At 39.4% G+C, this 15,922-nt stretch overlaps 1 protein-coding gene across 6 annotated transcripts in view; it reads left to right on the top strand.

The window, feature by feature from the left end:
- The window catches only part of RAP1GDS1 (Rap1 GTPase-GDP dissociation stimulator 1), a 178,118-nt gene that overhangs the window by 123,503 nt on the left and 38,693 nt on the right, over positions 1–15,922 (top strand). For 5 of the 6 annotated variants that reach the window (XM_039540359.1, XM_039540360.1, XM_039540357.1 and 2 more), the window contains one exon: positions 2,564–2,689. In XM_039540359.1, the coding sequence (XP_039396293.1) occupies positions 2,564–2,689 (126 nt within the window). Of the gene's footprint in view, positions 1–2,563; positions 2,690–11,441; positions 11,485–15,922 lie in introns of those variants that run through there. The other variant, XM_039540363.1, reaches the window with a different exon arrangement.

Here is a 15,922-nt window from a genome sequence, read left to right as displayed (position 1 = left end):
ATTCTAAGTTCTGTGGGGTAGAAACCATCTTTTTATCTTGTGTTTTTGTGCAGTGCCTAGCACAGTGGAGTCCTGGTCAATGACTAGAGCTCCTCCAATGCAATCTTAAAATCAGTGTTTCAAAGGGGCACATGTACGCACTCCTCTTGGATTTCACAACTGCTATGCTTTACCTCAAGATGGAATTTACCGAAAATATTTTTTCAGAAAGGTTTGTGGAATTGGGCATTGCACAATAACCGTACTCACCTCCCTAGAAGATACTAACTATAAAGCCGACCTGGTTGGTTTCAACTGCTGGGATCGTCATACTCAGGGGCTGTCTACACTACAAACCTAAGTTATGTTAGGTCAACGTACAGCCACCACCGGTGTCCACACTACCCTCCTCCTGTCAGCGGTGTGCATCCTCACCAGGAGCACTTCCACCAACTGAAGAAGGGCGGCGTGGGGGCTCTCAGCTCCCCGCCAGGACCCCAGCTGCCCCCATGGGTCTCACCTCCTCACTCCCAGCCAGGAATGGGGTGTAGCCGCCTGGGGCTTCTTGCCACATGGGGCTTCTCGTCTCTGTGCGCGGGGAGCCTCCAGGCAGCAGCCTGGCTGGGAGCCAGGGGCAGCCAGCATGGAGCCATGAAATTGACAAGACAGCCAACATCAGGGGGGACAAGACTGTAACGTGTATGCCAACATGATTAGGTCGATGTAAGAGGCCTCAGTCTCTGGTCAACTATGTAACACATCAACCATGTGCTGTTAAGTATTTTAATGTGATTCAAGGCCTTCAGGGGACCTGCTTCATCTTCTAGTGGGGTTGCACACCAGCAGCACTGCTCGCAGCACTGCTACCCAGCAGCTCCTTCCACCCCACTCCTCACTACATCTGTTCAGTTGAAGTGAAGTCTATTCCTCACTACAGCTGGGGGCCCATGAATTCTGCTTGTCTTCCCTTCTCACATGAGTGGGGAGTGATGACAAAATCTACTCCTCTTCTGTAGGAAAAGGTGAAGAATAAGATACTATTCCTCCCACCCCCAAACACAATGTGTGGAACTAAGACAGAAAACCTGCCCTTCAGTGGAGAGGAGATGGTGATTGGTTTTGTGGAGGTAAAACAGATGTGGGGAGAGGGACGTCAAAATAATAGGCCCAATAAAGAAAAACTGGGATGAAAATGAAAGTGGGAGACTGAAGGAGGAAAAAAAGAGAAATGAATAAAAATGGCATGAGAAATAGCAAAAGCAAGAAAAGATAGATAACTGTAAGGGACTGATGGATGTGATCTTGGATCATGTACACGACAGTGCACTGTGCTGACATTAGACTCCTAGCACCACTGTCATCTTAGCATAGCATTTATTCACTGCTTTAACAAATTGTGTTTTAGGGGTTTTTTTGTGCTGGCCATTGGTCTTCCACCTGACATATACAAGTCTGTTTATCTATACATGGCACTCAAAGTCTGTAAGGACATAAGGACAGGTTAAATCTGCACTAATGTCATTTTTGTAGGGAAAAAAAGATATTGCAAGATTAGTAAACATGGATAGCTGGTGCATACATTTCTCAGTTGTTTATAGGTAAATCCAGACCCCAGTCTAGCCAGGGATTCCTGTCTGAAAGCAGAACCCTTGTAGTTCTGTTGTACAAGGAAAGGGACTGAATTTGCAGGAGCCCTGCAAATGGGTTGTGTATCCTATGCAACCCAACTCCTAGGACCAATTCTTATCTCACTGACATCAGTGTAATTCCATTGACTTACTGGTGTAAGTGAAATTATAGTCTGGCCTCCTGTGAGCAGGGGACATGGCAGGAGAAGGGGTACAGGGGTAAGAGAATCTGTCACGGGTTGGATCATCTGGTTTCCCCCCCATTGTGAGGCCATTTGGACTGTGAAAAGTTTGGCCTCTTAAACTTCTCTAATCCCCCCCCACCACCACCACCCTTTCCTAGACCTACTGTAGCGATATCCAGTACCCAGCTTGCTACTCAGTGTTAGTTCCCTGCGTTTATCTTTTGTAGCAACCGCTTTTCAGGTGCTTGGAAATTTAGCTTCCATTTCTGCTTATATTTAATTTAGTTAATCTAGTAAAACAGATACGGCTGTTCATTTTGGAGTAGGAATGCTGCAGTCTTAAATCTGTTTAATAGAGGGAGTTTACATTTTGTTTAATTTGCAAATGTGGAGAACAAGTGTTGCCAATATTCTGTTCTTTTCTCCTTGTATTTATTGCTCTCAAAACATGCTCAGTGATTATTTGGAGGATGTTAAATTAGTTTCCATGAAAGTCAATTAAAACACTCTTGATTTCTGGTGACTCAATGAGCAATGGAAAAACCGTAGCCAGAATTCTGAATTTGACCATCTTGTCTAGAATCTTTTTTGATAACTAGATTGTTTTTTCAGACATACATTTATTCTTATAGAGTGAGGCAGCTGCAGTGCCTGCATAAAATGGTAATCTGGAAAGAAAAGCCTTTTGCCAAAGATGGATTTTTGTGTTAACTAGAAAAGATCAAACCAATATAACTCGACTTTAATTAAATATCTCTCTGTTGTTTGCAGAATTTATGCGGAACTCATGTGTGGATGCTGGGTTGATCCCTCCACTGGTGCAGCTCTTAAACTGCAAAGACCAGGAAGTGTTGCTTCAGACAGGACGTGCCCTGGGCAATATATGCTATGATAGCCGTAAGTGTGGAAATGTAACATTTTTTTGTTGTTGATGGTGGTTTGGGGTTTTTTTTTGTTTTGTTTTTTACTGTGTCATATCGTTATAAACTGTGAGTCATTTCCCCCTCCCCCTTTCTTGCTTTATGTTTATTGCACCGATTGTTCTGATTTTATGGGACAGTTGAAATGTATCATAGGTGTGACAACTGTACTTTGCTTGTGTGACAGACTGGTTAAAAAAAAAAAACAACATTTCAATATCATAATATTTCCAGACATGAGACTAAAGGAAGTTTTTTTCTCTTTAACATAATGGGTCAGATTTTCTAAGAGCATATGCTAAGCATGCAATTTGAGACTTGAATAACCACAAAACTAGAATTATTTTAAATTGTACTTACCTTTGGACCACATTGGAGGAGTAGGAAGGCAACATGTACTTCTCTCCAAGCCTCAAACAACAAAAGATGTGAGTTAAAGAGGAGACTACATATGTGGATGAAAGGTATGCTCTAACTATGTTGCAAATGCTATTACATTCTTAAATAGATGGCCATGGTATCAGGACGATGCACGTATCTTTTTCATTTTTTTGTAGGCACAATAGGTTTTGCATTCCCAAATGTTACTGGGCTGAAATGTAATTGTGAGTTCAGTTGCAAATTATGTACATGCAATGCGAATCAGGTGCAATGTTTTGAAAATTTAGTTACATCTTTCATAAATTTAAATATTTTGATCATTATGGAAAATTAAATTCTACTAGTTTAATAACATTTTTTTCATGAGATTAGCTATATTTAGGGGCCTGAGCTCCCCTTTGATAAGTATAATGATGCCTGCTAGTATTTGTAGATCCTATGAGTATATATCAAGAGAGAATAAGCTACTTAAACTATTACTGCATGAAGAGTACAGTGAAGAAGCAGAGCTCTTGGGAATGTGTTTATATTATAGAAATTATTCATACAGAATTACTAGAAGGCTATGGATGTCTGCAGATGGCAAGTGAAATGAAAATGTGAAAGCATTTTACTAGCTTGAGTTATTGTACCTTATTGCTTGTATAAAGAATGTAGTTTTCTTCGTGGTTTTTGTCACCTTTACTAAACTCTCTGGTATTCTGACTAATGTCTATTCAGTTAGATTGTATTAGTAGTTTCTTCATGACATTTGTTTCTCACGCTAGTTTGGAATTTTACATTTTATGTTGCTGCACATTGCTTTCTATGTGAACTCCATGAAGTTAATCAGATTTGCCAATCTGGCAGTTGCATTTACAGACATCTGCTGCTTGAGGATGATAACGTTTCATTCCCTTGTTTAGGCTTTTCTATAGGCTGACTGATCAACTGAACACCTGCTTCCCCGTGGAAACTTCAGCAAGAAACTGTTGAGCTTTCTATTATCTTACTTATTTATCAAATTGCATTTCAGGCTCAAATGTGATCAGAAAGCTCACTCCATGGATGATTAATTTCATAAGAATAGACTCTATGTGACTATTCATGTCACCTTTGTTCCCCGTACATTACTGCTTGAAAAATAATTAGGACACCAAAATGGTTCCATGCTGTCAAGTACTGTATAACTGCCCCTACATTTTGCATTGTCTGCAGGATCTGTTCAGTATAGAGAGTCTTTATTAACAGTTTTGTGTTGCTCTTTTGTTGAGCAAAATTGGCACTGGTAAAATCTACAGTAGGCAGTGATGTGTTCTGTATACCAAGTATAGCTATTTTCCCATAGATAGTAACAGTCTTGCCTATGTACTCAGGGAAGAGCAATGAATAAAGTGTAATAAAATGTCATGTAAATCAAGATTGGTATCTTTGATTAAATTAGAGTAGACTACTTCAGGGCTTATTTATCACATCCATCCTGCCACGACTTATTTTATATGTGTTATCATAGCCTTTAAGGGCTTTGTGTTTATATATACCAGTAGAATACTAAGTTAAGGACAAATACTCTGTGTTCATCACAATAAACATTTGATACAAATATTTTCCCTTATGACCATAATTGTTCATACTGGGAAACTATTTTCTCTCACAGTGAGTTCTAAGGTGTAATGAAGACAGAATATGCAGTCAAATATTTGTAAGTATATTGTGCACAGACAAAGTGGTTCTTTTTCCTTTTATTTGAAACAAAGATAGCTGTTACCCATCTGGTAAAAGGAATCAGTATTACAAAGTTGTAGCACCTCTTTAACTCTACTTAATAATCTAAAGGAGTGTTACATGTATTAATCTTCAAATTGAATTTTGGTGACTTTCCTAGCTAAGTCCATGTAATGGCAAGTGAACTCCAGACACTGTGATTACAGGGTTCTCTCATCACTCACAAGGAGTGAAGCTATGGGTAAGATCTGCAAGTCATCCCAAATGAGGACTGTACAGGCCCGTTATACAAAATCAAGCCCCTTCCTACTGATTCATGGCACTACATACATCTGTTCTAGATTGAACCCTGTGCACCCTGGTGAGTTTGCAGTTTATGCTCAGAGGTTCTCTTTAGTTGCAGCTTGCATGGCATGAAGTGATTCAGGTCCCCTGTGTTTTAGAGGGGAAGCAGTCATGGTGCTCTAGAAGGAAATTGTCAAGGGATTTTCATCATTAAAAAAATAAAATTTGTTGCTCACTCCTGTGGGAAAAGCCCAGAGAAAGAGGCCCTGAGGAGAAGAGTTCCCCACATCTTTCCATTGGCATAGGAAAGGTCCCATTTCCCCCCTGCCCCTCCAGAGGAAAGGAGAGGGGCACTAGGCTCCAGAATATGTAGATTCCAGGGGATCTTTATGACGGCAGAGCCATCTCCACGGAAGTCCTGGTTGGACAAGCTATGGAGAGATGCTGTGGAAAAGTTAATGTATCATTTTTCTTGGTGGATGAAGAGGTTTAGTGCCTCTCCAAAATCAAAGAGTAAGAGCTGTGCCTGAAGGGATGGTGGAGTAACTTCTGTATATAGATCTTGGGGGGGCAGTCTGGCCTCTTTATTGAAAGCATGAAACTGAATCTTGTTTCCTTTCCGATATTCCTTCCTCTCCCTTAGATGGGCACATACTGTTCCTATGGGTTTGCTTGTCAGTGCTGAGTCTTTAAAAGAACATGGAAACATTTGTTTGAGAAAAAACACAGAGAGAGAATTAAATGCATTTTACAAATACAGGGAAGGGGGGAAAGTAGGCTAAATTTTAGAGCGAGCAGCCTGTACAGTGTCCCTTTTAAGTACTTGTTATTGGCTCTGAGGAGGTCTGCTTTATGTAATTCTCCTAACATCAGGGCAGCAAGCAGGGATAACTACAAAGTGGAGTGGATGGAAGCTTTGCCAGTTCTGATGAGATTTTTTTTTTTTGTATAGTTCCAGTCTCCCTCTCGCATGCAGAGATGAAAGAACAACTGAGACTGCCAAAAGTTTTGATCAAAGAAAGGGCTATTTGTTTTCAGAGAGCTTTTGAGGAATTAAAGTTTACTATACACTGTATGTAAACCATTCAGTGCTGGCCTGCAGTTTATAAACAGTTGCATTATTGTTTATTTCTATAGTGCTTATAAATGTGCTAGATGCTTTACAGGTATAGACAGTTATAAGGCAGGTCCCTGCCTCCAAAAGCTAACAATCTAAACAGATAAAATTGGGAGATGAGTGATGTGTCTGTCTCTCACGCACACACCTCTACCTATCTACCTGCCTACATCTAGCCGATTAGCCCAGATGATATTCTCACTCAGACCTAGCATTTTGTTGGATCTATATTACTAACACTAAATACCCATACCTTCATCCAGTTATTTAATGCGTATAACCTGTAACTATTTTCAAATTGTTTTTAGCTTATAATTAACTTCCCTAAATTTCTACACCTAGTCAATTCAAACCACAAAACCTATCCCTCCCGACAATTCATTCCTCACAATGCTTTCTCTACAAAGCAAGTCCTAAACTCTCTTTTGCTGCCCTCCTGGATTTGAATGCACCTGTCTGCACTGCCCAGGAAAAGCATGTTATTTAGCAAACTATGCTTAAACATAGCTTATGCTAGAAAGGAGCAAAGATGATTTCCCTGGCCAGTGCAGAGAGGTACCTAAGAATAGATTAGAACCTAAAAGTGATCTTCCACCATTAACTCTAGCAATCAATGGTATTAAGTTACAGATTGTGCTACAGCACACTTTCTTCAGTTTCTTTCAGTAGCTTTGGAAGTCAAAAATAGACTTCATCATATATATAAAATTCCAGGCAGCATAGGATGCCTAACAAAAGGAAGAAATGTGGCGTCACTGGTCTGTTTCTGTTAGATCATCTCACTATTGGTTTTGCTTTGCTAGACGAAGGTTTGCAGAAAGACGAGAGTTAACTCATCAACATTCCCCGCGGCAATGATCCATTAAGAAGTATACATACTCCTGAACATGTATGATATAGTGGTTGTATGGGGAACTTGAAGCTAGAAAATCTGGGTTCTGCACTTTGCTTTGCCATAGATTTCTTGTATGACCTTGTGCAAGTGAGAATTCACCTGGAGATACCACAGTAATACCTAGCACCACGTTCAGGGAATACTGGCAGGATTGGGGCGGTCTCTGGGAAATGAAGGAAAACTAATGATCTCCTCACATTTTTTCTCCAAACGAGAATATGTGCATGTGCTGGAGTGGAGGGGGAGCAGTTGGCATCCACCGTGGCATGGGCTATGTTTCTGCTCTAGAACCCAGCGGATACTGAGGCACAGGGATATCCATGGAAAGCCCCTGTATCTGTGCATCAGCTCTGGGCCTTCTTTACCCCCTTCCCCATCCTCAGTGATCACACAACACAAGTGATCCCCTTGCCACAACTGTCTCCAGACCCTCCTTAAAGCGGGGTCTTAGAAAAGGTAGAACATTCAGTAGGCTATGTTATCTTCCCTGAGTAACCTCCTAGGGTTAGCAGAGACAGTGTGTCAGTATCTCCAGTGTTACAAAATGAGAATCAGTATGTTGGATGGATTCACACTAACCTTTGGTTAGGCTTATGTTGTTCCCGTGAACCTAGCCTTCAGAAGGATAATGCACTCAGTCCTTGGTGTCTCTCCTTCCTCCTGATCCATGGAGATTAGAAGGGTTGGGATAAGAAGGGGCGGGGAAGTAAAATCAACTAACAATGTTAAAACATTCACTAATGAACTAAGTTGGCTTCCATAGTTATCTGGTTGTCTCTAACCTCAGCAAAGGCTGGTTGGAAACTGGAGAGAGAAAGAGCAGGGTGCATAGGCAGCTTGGTGAAGTGCTTGTAAAATGATCAGACTATTCTCATGGTGGTTGTTGCTATTTTAGAGCCTACAAGTCGAAGCATGATGGGGCATACGAATGTTTAGCATATCCGACACGTAAATATGTTGCAGCGCTGGCTATAGCAGTGCCATGTGAACACCTGTTCTCACTTTCAGGTGACATTGTAAACAAAAAGTGGGCAGCATTATCTCCTGCAAATGTAAACAACCTTATTTGTCTTAGTGAGTGGCTGAACAAGAAGTAGGGCTGAGTGGACTTGTGGGCACTAATATTTTACATTGTTTTATTTTTGAGTGCAGTTAAGTAAAAAAAAATAATTACATTTGTAAATTGCACTTTCATGATAAAGAGGTTGCACCACAGTACTTGTATGAGGTGAGTTGAAAAATACTGTTTATTTTCTTTTTTACAGTCAAATTTGTAATAAAAATAATATAAAGTAATGTACACTTTGTGTTCTATGTTGTAATTAAAATCAATATAGTTGAAAACCGTAGAAAAACGTACAAAAATATTTATAATAAATTTAAATTGGTATTCTGTTATTGTTTAGCGGTGCAATTAAAACTGCGATTAATCGCAACTGGTTTTTTTAATCTCACTATTAACTGCAATTTTTTTTAATCGTTTGACAGCCCTATTTGAAATATACAAATTAGAGCACTGGCTTATGTGAAATAGAGAGAGCTGCAAAAATCATGCCAGGCATCTTTCTTTAGCATGACTCATGCCAGGAGTCTTGAGTCTTCCCTGCTCAGGCCTTTAGCTTTCATTTTTAAATGTGTCTGAAACATCCAGCTGTATTGATAGATTATATAAAGTCAGAAATACTTGCTCAATCCTCTAGTTTTTAAAACTTAAATTAAAAGAAATTTAATCCTTGTAGCAGGTGTCAGAGTGAAAACTATGGATCTTGAAATATTCTTTCCAGAAGATAGATACAGAAAATGAAAAAGTCCCTACCCTGCCACACCATGATAGGTGTTAATAGTACTGTTCAGGAACCCTCTCTGAAGGTTAGAGAGCAATTCACTCTCTGTGCCATCTGATCCTTGGCTTCTTTATGAAGAGTGATAGGTTGAATGTTATCAACTATAAGAGGTGGTTTTGGGGACATGGACCCCTGCCTAATTAATTACTGCAAACCACCAACTCATATCACATAGGCTCTCGTCTAACAGCTGTTAGGTAACTCATCTACTGACCTGGGCAGGAAATTAACTGGTTCTTATTACTCATTTCACAAGTCATCCATTCTTTCACTTTTGGTCGCCCCAGACCTACTTTATAGAATTCAAGACTCCTGGCTGAATTTCAGATATGTACTCTGGCACATAGTTCTCTTCCTTTTGCACCCCGTGTGACCACCATCACTATGCCAGCAGCATCACTATGCCACTTCTTGGTAAGCTCCTCCTACTTCTGCAACAAATGGTATATGTTCATCTGCCTCTCTTTTGGGTATATAGCACAGCTCCATTGCCAGAAAGAGCCAAAGTACAGAAAATAAGAAATTCTTCACACTGATAATTATAGACATGGAAAAATACTCCAAAGATCAGGAGATGAAATTAATTTCAGGATCTGAAGCAGAGAGAGACAGTCTTAAGAAGTATAACATATTGGAGACAGTGTACAAATTAAATTGACTGCGGAAAATGGCATAACCTCTCTCAGTACCATATGGAAAACCAGCAGAATCCTAGAACATGACCTGTATTGACAGTCTTAGGCTACTTGTCAAATCATCTTCATGAAGATCACCTCTTACATAACAGCAGGGAGCATCCCGTGGCAATGTTTGCTTTCCAGTTTTGGACTGAATCTTATAAAGTACAAATATCACCCACTAATCTATTTCTCAAGGAAATTATGAAATTGAGACCCGTTAATGAGCTTTTAACTCTTTCTGTGAACAACTAACAGTTTGGGAGTTGCTCACAGAGTTTGCCTTGCAGTTTCACTTTGTACCCTACAAGACCATGTTACTGTTAGCTCTAACTTTTCTTAGATGTACCAGATGCTAGAAGTTTGTTATGATTATAAGGGAAATTTTTCCATGCATCTGCAACAGAAGTATTGCATCAGCAAGAGATTGAGCATGCCCGATGCATGTCAAAATGCATATACATAGTAGTACTTAGCAATCGTTAACTCATTAACCCTAAACACTCTTGTGGGGCAGGTAAATATTATCCTCATTTTACAATTGAGAAAACTAAGGCAGAGTAACGAAGTGACTCTCCAAAGCTACAAAAGGAGCCAGTGTCAGACCTAGCGGTAGAATTCAGGAGTTCCCAGCTTGCAGTCCTGTGTACACGCTACTAGTCAGGGCCTCTGTATTATTTGCAGAATCTAATAAAGAAATCCTGGCCCTACTGGCAAAACTCCTGTAGACTTCACTGGGGCCAAAATTTCTGCTAGTGATGGGTATCCCTTAACAGTAACCTGCAAAGAGGAAAACACCGACAAAAAATTGTAAAACTTTCAGAAAAAATCCCTTCCCATCTACTTAATCAGATTTTATTTTCTTGGTATCAGGGTTGTCATAAATCTGAGTTTTCCAGTTATCTATATTTCCTGGAAAAACAGCATAGGAAAGACCAGTAGTTCTACAGTAAAAAGCAAGCAGAACCCAGCCCTTGCTTTATATATATATATATATATATAAGAAAAGATTTTTGGGCCTTCTACGTGAATTTTAAAGAAGCAAAGGGTTAAAGAGAATAAAATAAAATAAAGAGAAAGGGAATTCAATACATATAGACAAGAGCCATCCCAAAAATCATTTCTCAAGTCATTCAAAAAATACTAGCCCAAACATCATGATGATACCTCTCATCCCCAACAAAGCATTACACAAAGGAGATGAAAGACCTGCAGCATGCATTGTGAAGCATTATGAGATCATCTGATGAAAAACACTATGTTAGAACTAGGTATTGTTATATTCTTATTAATTCAGAATAATAAAACAGCTAGTTTCTGAAGCTTGACTTCTTTATAAAAAAGTGAAGTTTATATCTACTGCATAATTCTGTAGCAGGGTTGAATTCTGTAGCATTGAAATCACAGAATACATGAGGCCCAGAATACAAAGATTTAAAATTATACACACACACAGTTTTAATTTGAAATGGAACGTTGCAACACAGGACTCAAATGTTAAAACAAAACTGCAATAGTCTATCTTCTTATATCTCATGGGAAACATGGGAGTCTAAAATAATTCCATTAAAGTCAGTGAAGCTATGACAATTTACAGCAGCTGAGAATCTGCCCCATACATTTAACAACCACATTTTCTGAACTTTTCTTCCTTTTTTTTTTTAAATTATGAGGTATTTGCATGAACAGAATCTTTGTTCCTTCAGATTTCTTCTGCTCCTGCTGTTTGTTTCCCATATTTAGTCATAATCTCCTGTATGTCACATCATAATTATCTCCACAGCAGCCAGTTTTGATGTCACGGAGGGTTATAACTTCAGCTGAGGAGTAAGCAGCAGGAGCAGATGAATGCCTCAGGAAAAAGATCATGTAAATATGTCCCTATTAATAAAAGATAGGAAAGAAAAAACATAGCCTATGTAAGAAGAATTCCATCGTATCTAACTTAGTATCTCTCTCTTTCTTGCTCCCTATAATCTACTGGGATTTCTAATTTGGTCATCACTGTAGTATCTCAATGGCAGTTCATGTTGAACATTTTAAAAAGATTTTTATGATGCAATGGTAAGTATCCAAAGATAGATAGGTTCTAATTCCATGTTCCTTCAGTGGGAGGTGGAATCATAAAGGAAGAAGAATGGAGTAATAGGAAGGAAAAACTGAAGCCTTAAAGGAAAACAACAGTATGTAATTTAAGATATTTTCTACTCATTAACATCTGATGACAGAGTAAATGAATTTAAAAGTGTAATAAATATACCAAAATCATAATTTGCATTTTTGCAGGAAGCTGCCTTCTTGGCAACTGGACAAAGCATTTGCTTTAAGCATGTGAACAGTCCCATTTAAATCAGTGCGATTAGTCAGATGAATAAAATTTTGTAGGATATGAATCAAGGACAGAAAAGATCAGATTTTTCATTAGAAGGTATGGAAATCAGAAATGTTCATAACTGTAAGGTAAAGTCTGAATTCATACCAAAAAATATTAATGTCAAATTGAAAATTATATATTTATAACTAAATGTCTTATCTGTGCCAAGAACATTTTAGAATATTTAAATGAAAAGAATATTTAAAATGTAAAATACTTTTCTGTGGTCACAGTGCTTACTTTTGCACTTGGCAGTAATCCAGTAAAGCTCTTAAGCACATGCTTAAATGGGAGTACTCACGTGCTTAAAGTTAAGCAAATGTATTGCTGGGATTGGTGCCTTGGAAGATGAAGTGAAATTAGTCAGTTACATTGTTTTTAATCCAATCTTATACTACCATATTTCTGCCCAGTTTGGATTGCAAATTCTGCAGTGGAATGTTTGAATCCAAACAGAATGCCATTTTCAATGCTTTATTGTTGAATGTTGAAAATATTTCTTCTAATATTAGATTTTGTAAAATGTGGTTGTATTGTTGATTTTTTTTTATAAACAAATACAAAATGTTGGGCCTAAATTATCTGTGTCCCTTTAAGCAGCTTTTAAATGTGACACAAAAATATATTTTTTTAAAATTATAGAATTTATACTAACAACTTTATGTTTGTTTTGCTTTCCAGTGCTTTTACAAAGACAAATCTGTTCCATGCATTAGTTTGTATCGTCAAACTGAGTTGATGCTGAGAAGCATCATTAAAATGTCAGCCCTCACTAAGAGAGAAAACAGTCCAATTCACTGAATGAAGATATTGAATCAATTATGGGGTTTTAAAAAGATCTGCTTTGAAAATGTCTTTCAGTATTTTTATTTGGCAAACATTTAGTTAATCAGCTAAGGTCCTCATCCTGCAAAGATGTACACGTGCTGAACCTTATACACTGTGGGACTGATTGTGCCCGAAGTTAACTATGCATATAAATCTACAGGATCAGGGCCTAAATCTGCAGGATCATAACCAGTAACTGGAGTTTTCCTTTAAACATTAAAAACTAAGAAGGTAAAACCTTGGAGCAATGAAAGAACTGGAACAATGTACTCAAATGCCTCAATAAAGTCACAGACTGAAGGATCTCTCAGAGCTATCTCGAACTGAGCTATCCTTCAGCCTCTGAAGGCCTGGATTTAATATCCTGATAGGGACACTAATAAGAAATGCTTTTGTTCCATTCTATGACAGATGGGTATGTCTGCATCTTTAAACATTCATATTTGCATAGCTCAAACCCCATGTTAAAGAAAAGCCCAGGGCTGCTGTTAGCAAAACTAAGACAAGCTGGGACTAAGCTGCATTGGATGAACTGCTTTAGGAACTCCTTCCTAACACCTGCCTGTATTGGCTGGATCTCTGTTCTGTTGTAACCTTGTTTTCATAGGCAATAAACTCACCCTGATGTTAATAAGCAAAATATTGGCACAAATATTTCAAACAGAATAACACTAGTATCCTGCCTTCATAGTTTGAACCAGGGCTTTAACTTCATCTTGTTCTGTCATGTCTTATGAACCATAGGCATGGCTGGTTGAATTGCAAGGTTTAGCAAGTGGGGGCAGGAAGCTAAGGAGAGAATGATATAGTCAGACTCCAAGGAACGCAAAGTGGAGCAGTTTAATTCCAAGTCTCCATGTCACTGACCTTCTGGGATTATGAGTTTAGGGATTCATTTTAGAAAGGTGAATTGTACCTGGATTTTCATTTCCAGCTATGTATCAAATATATTAAACTCCCTAGAAAATGAGTGACAGATTTTCTAATCTTTATATATAACTTATAGTTAGTTATGCATATTTAAGGTCGGTGAGAGTGTACTGTCACTCCTTGTTTTTTTCTCTTGGTTAAACTCTTCCTTTCTTTGAGTCAAATGCTCCCTTCTACCTTCATGAATGAAGAGGAGCAGAAGGCAGCTGATCTGAGCAGAGAGAGAAGGTGGGAAATGCAAGCTCTGTACCATTCTCTCTGCAAGAATTGGGCTTTAGAGGCCCAGGGTCAGAGGAGAAGGACAGCTGCTGCATCAACCTCCTCTGCCTGGCAGAGATTTTTGCCATCAGTTAATACTGATTCTTAAGTTTCATTTATACTAGTCCCCCACCGCTAAATAGAATCCCCATCTAAAGGAGTGTATGGGGTTCAAAGCCTGGTCCTTTAAAGGTGGGGGTACCCTGAAAGCTGTTCAGAGGCACAAAACAGCTGCACATGGCCTAAACCCTCTGACAGCTTCACAGAAATTCCCACGCCCTCCCCTTCACCGTTTCAGTGGAACAATTTGGCAGAAACAATCACCAAGATTCATGTTCCATACAAGTGGATTGTTTGGCCCTTTCTTCTCATACAGCTTGAGAGTTGTGCTAATCCCATGATCTATGACAATTTCGCTTTGCACCTGGGGCTTCCTGGTTGGAGAATCATTATGATGAACTGCCATGAGCTCAGGCAAAAGTGAACCGAAGGGGGATTTTGAGGGGCTCTCCTTTTGTGGGAAATAGGTAAGTATGCGTAGTATGTCTGAGTTCCACATGAAAACCTAATCCACACTAAAGCCCTATGAGCAACTCAGCAGTGAGGCCAGGCATTTAGCAGGAAGACTGAACTATTCTCTCACCCTTACAGATGGTCCCTTAGGGTTAGGATTGAAGAACACTGATGAAGCAATTACCCCGGTACTTGTACTGTATTAGGTCTGTGCAATTCACATTCTTGGGAGAAATAATACTCCAGTCTCCCAAACTGTCAGTCTGGCATCCTTAAATAGCACTAAACTTACTTTAAAAAAAAAAAAAGTATAAAACCCTCTGTGAGCTATAGTGATGCATATTCAGCAGAGATGTGAATTCACTCATTATGCTGTTCGCTCATTAAGCTCACAGGAATAGCAAATGTTTATTTTAAAAAGTCACATAGGAAAAAAATTCAGCACCAAGCTACTGGAGGACTGGAAGCTCCTCAAGTGTGGGAGTTCTCAGAAGTGCTAAACTGTGAAGTAGCAGTCAGATCGAGAACAAGACATTATAGTGTGAGGCAAGCTTGTGTTGACAGTAAATGAGTTGGGATTTAGTGAGCATGCGTACATGCAAAGTCTGTGGCTTAGAGACTGAGTGAGGAAGAGGGAAGGGAATTAGTAATGAGCACCAAAACAGCATGGTGAATCTGGAGTATGATATTTTTCTTTGCAATTTGAGATTTAATGTGTTGTAGGGTCTGGTAGTGACGAACTTCTGAGTTCACTCCCAGTTTTGATACAGGCTTCTTTTGTGGCCTTGGGCAAATCACTTTGTGCCAGTCCTCCTGAGCATGGAAAGGGAGCAAGAGACAGGAGGTCCTAATTACAGTTCCACCATGGTTCTACTGCTCAGTGCACGGTGGAGAAGCAGCTGCACCTGGTTACTTCTGAAGCGGCCTCCACAGCCGGCCACTGGTGTGGAGGAGGGATGTGGCCTGGGGATCTGTGACTATACAGGTCTACCAGCCAAAACCTGCATGTAGGGGCTGCAGAGATGCACTGCATCCTGCCTCCTAGATGAGGAGGATTCTCTCCTTGTGATTTACTTCCACTCCTATACTCCCTGCATAGTTCCCCTTATTCACTTGAGCTGTGTGCAGGGGGCAGGAAAACCAAGATCCTATCTGTAAAATCAGGGTAATTATTTACTACCTAATTAGGATGTTGGGATAGGGTGACCAGATGTCCCATTTTTAAAGGGATAGTCTCGTTTTTGGGGACTTCCTCTTATATAGGCACCTATTACCCCCCCAACTTCTGTCCCTTTTTTTCCACAGTTGCTATCTGGTAACCCTATGTTGACAGGGATTAGTTAATTTTGTCAAGCATTTCAAGTGGAAGAGTGCTAAATATTTAAAAGTTTGGTAGTGTTCAGT

This window comes from Mauremys reevesii, linkage group 5 (genome assembly GCF_016161935.1).
Source record: "Mauremys reevesii isolate NIE-2019 linkage group 5, ASM1616193v1, whole genome shotgun sequence".
NCBI classification, from domain to species: Eukaryota; Metazoa; Chordata; order Testudines; family Geoemydidae; genus Mauremys; species Mauremys reevesii.
This window is presented reverse-complemented; position numbering and strand designations above follow the sequence as displayed.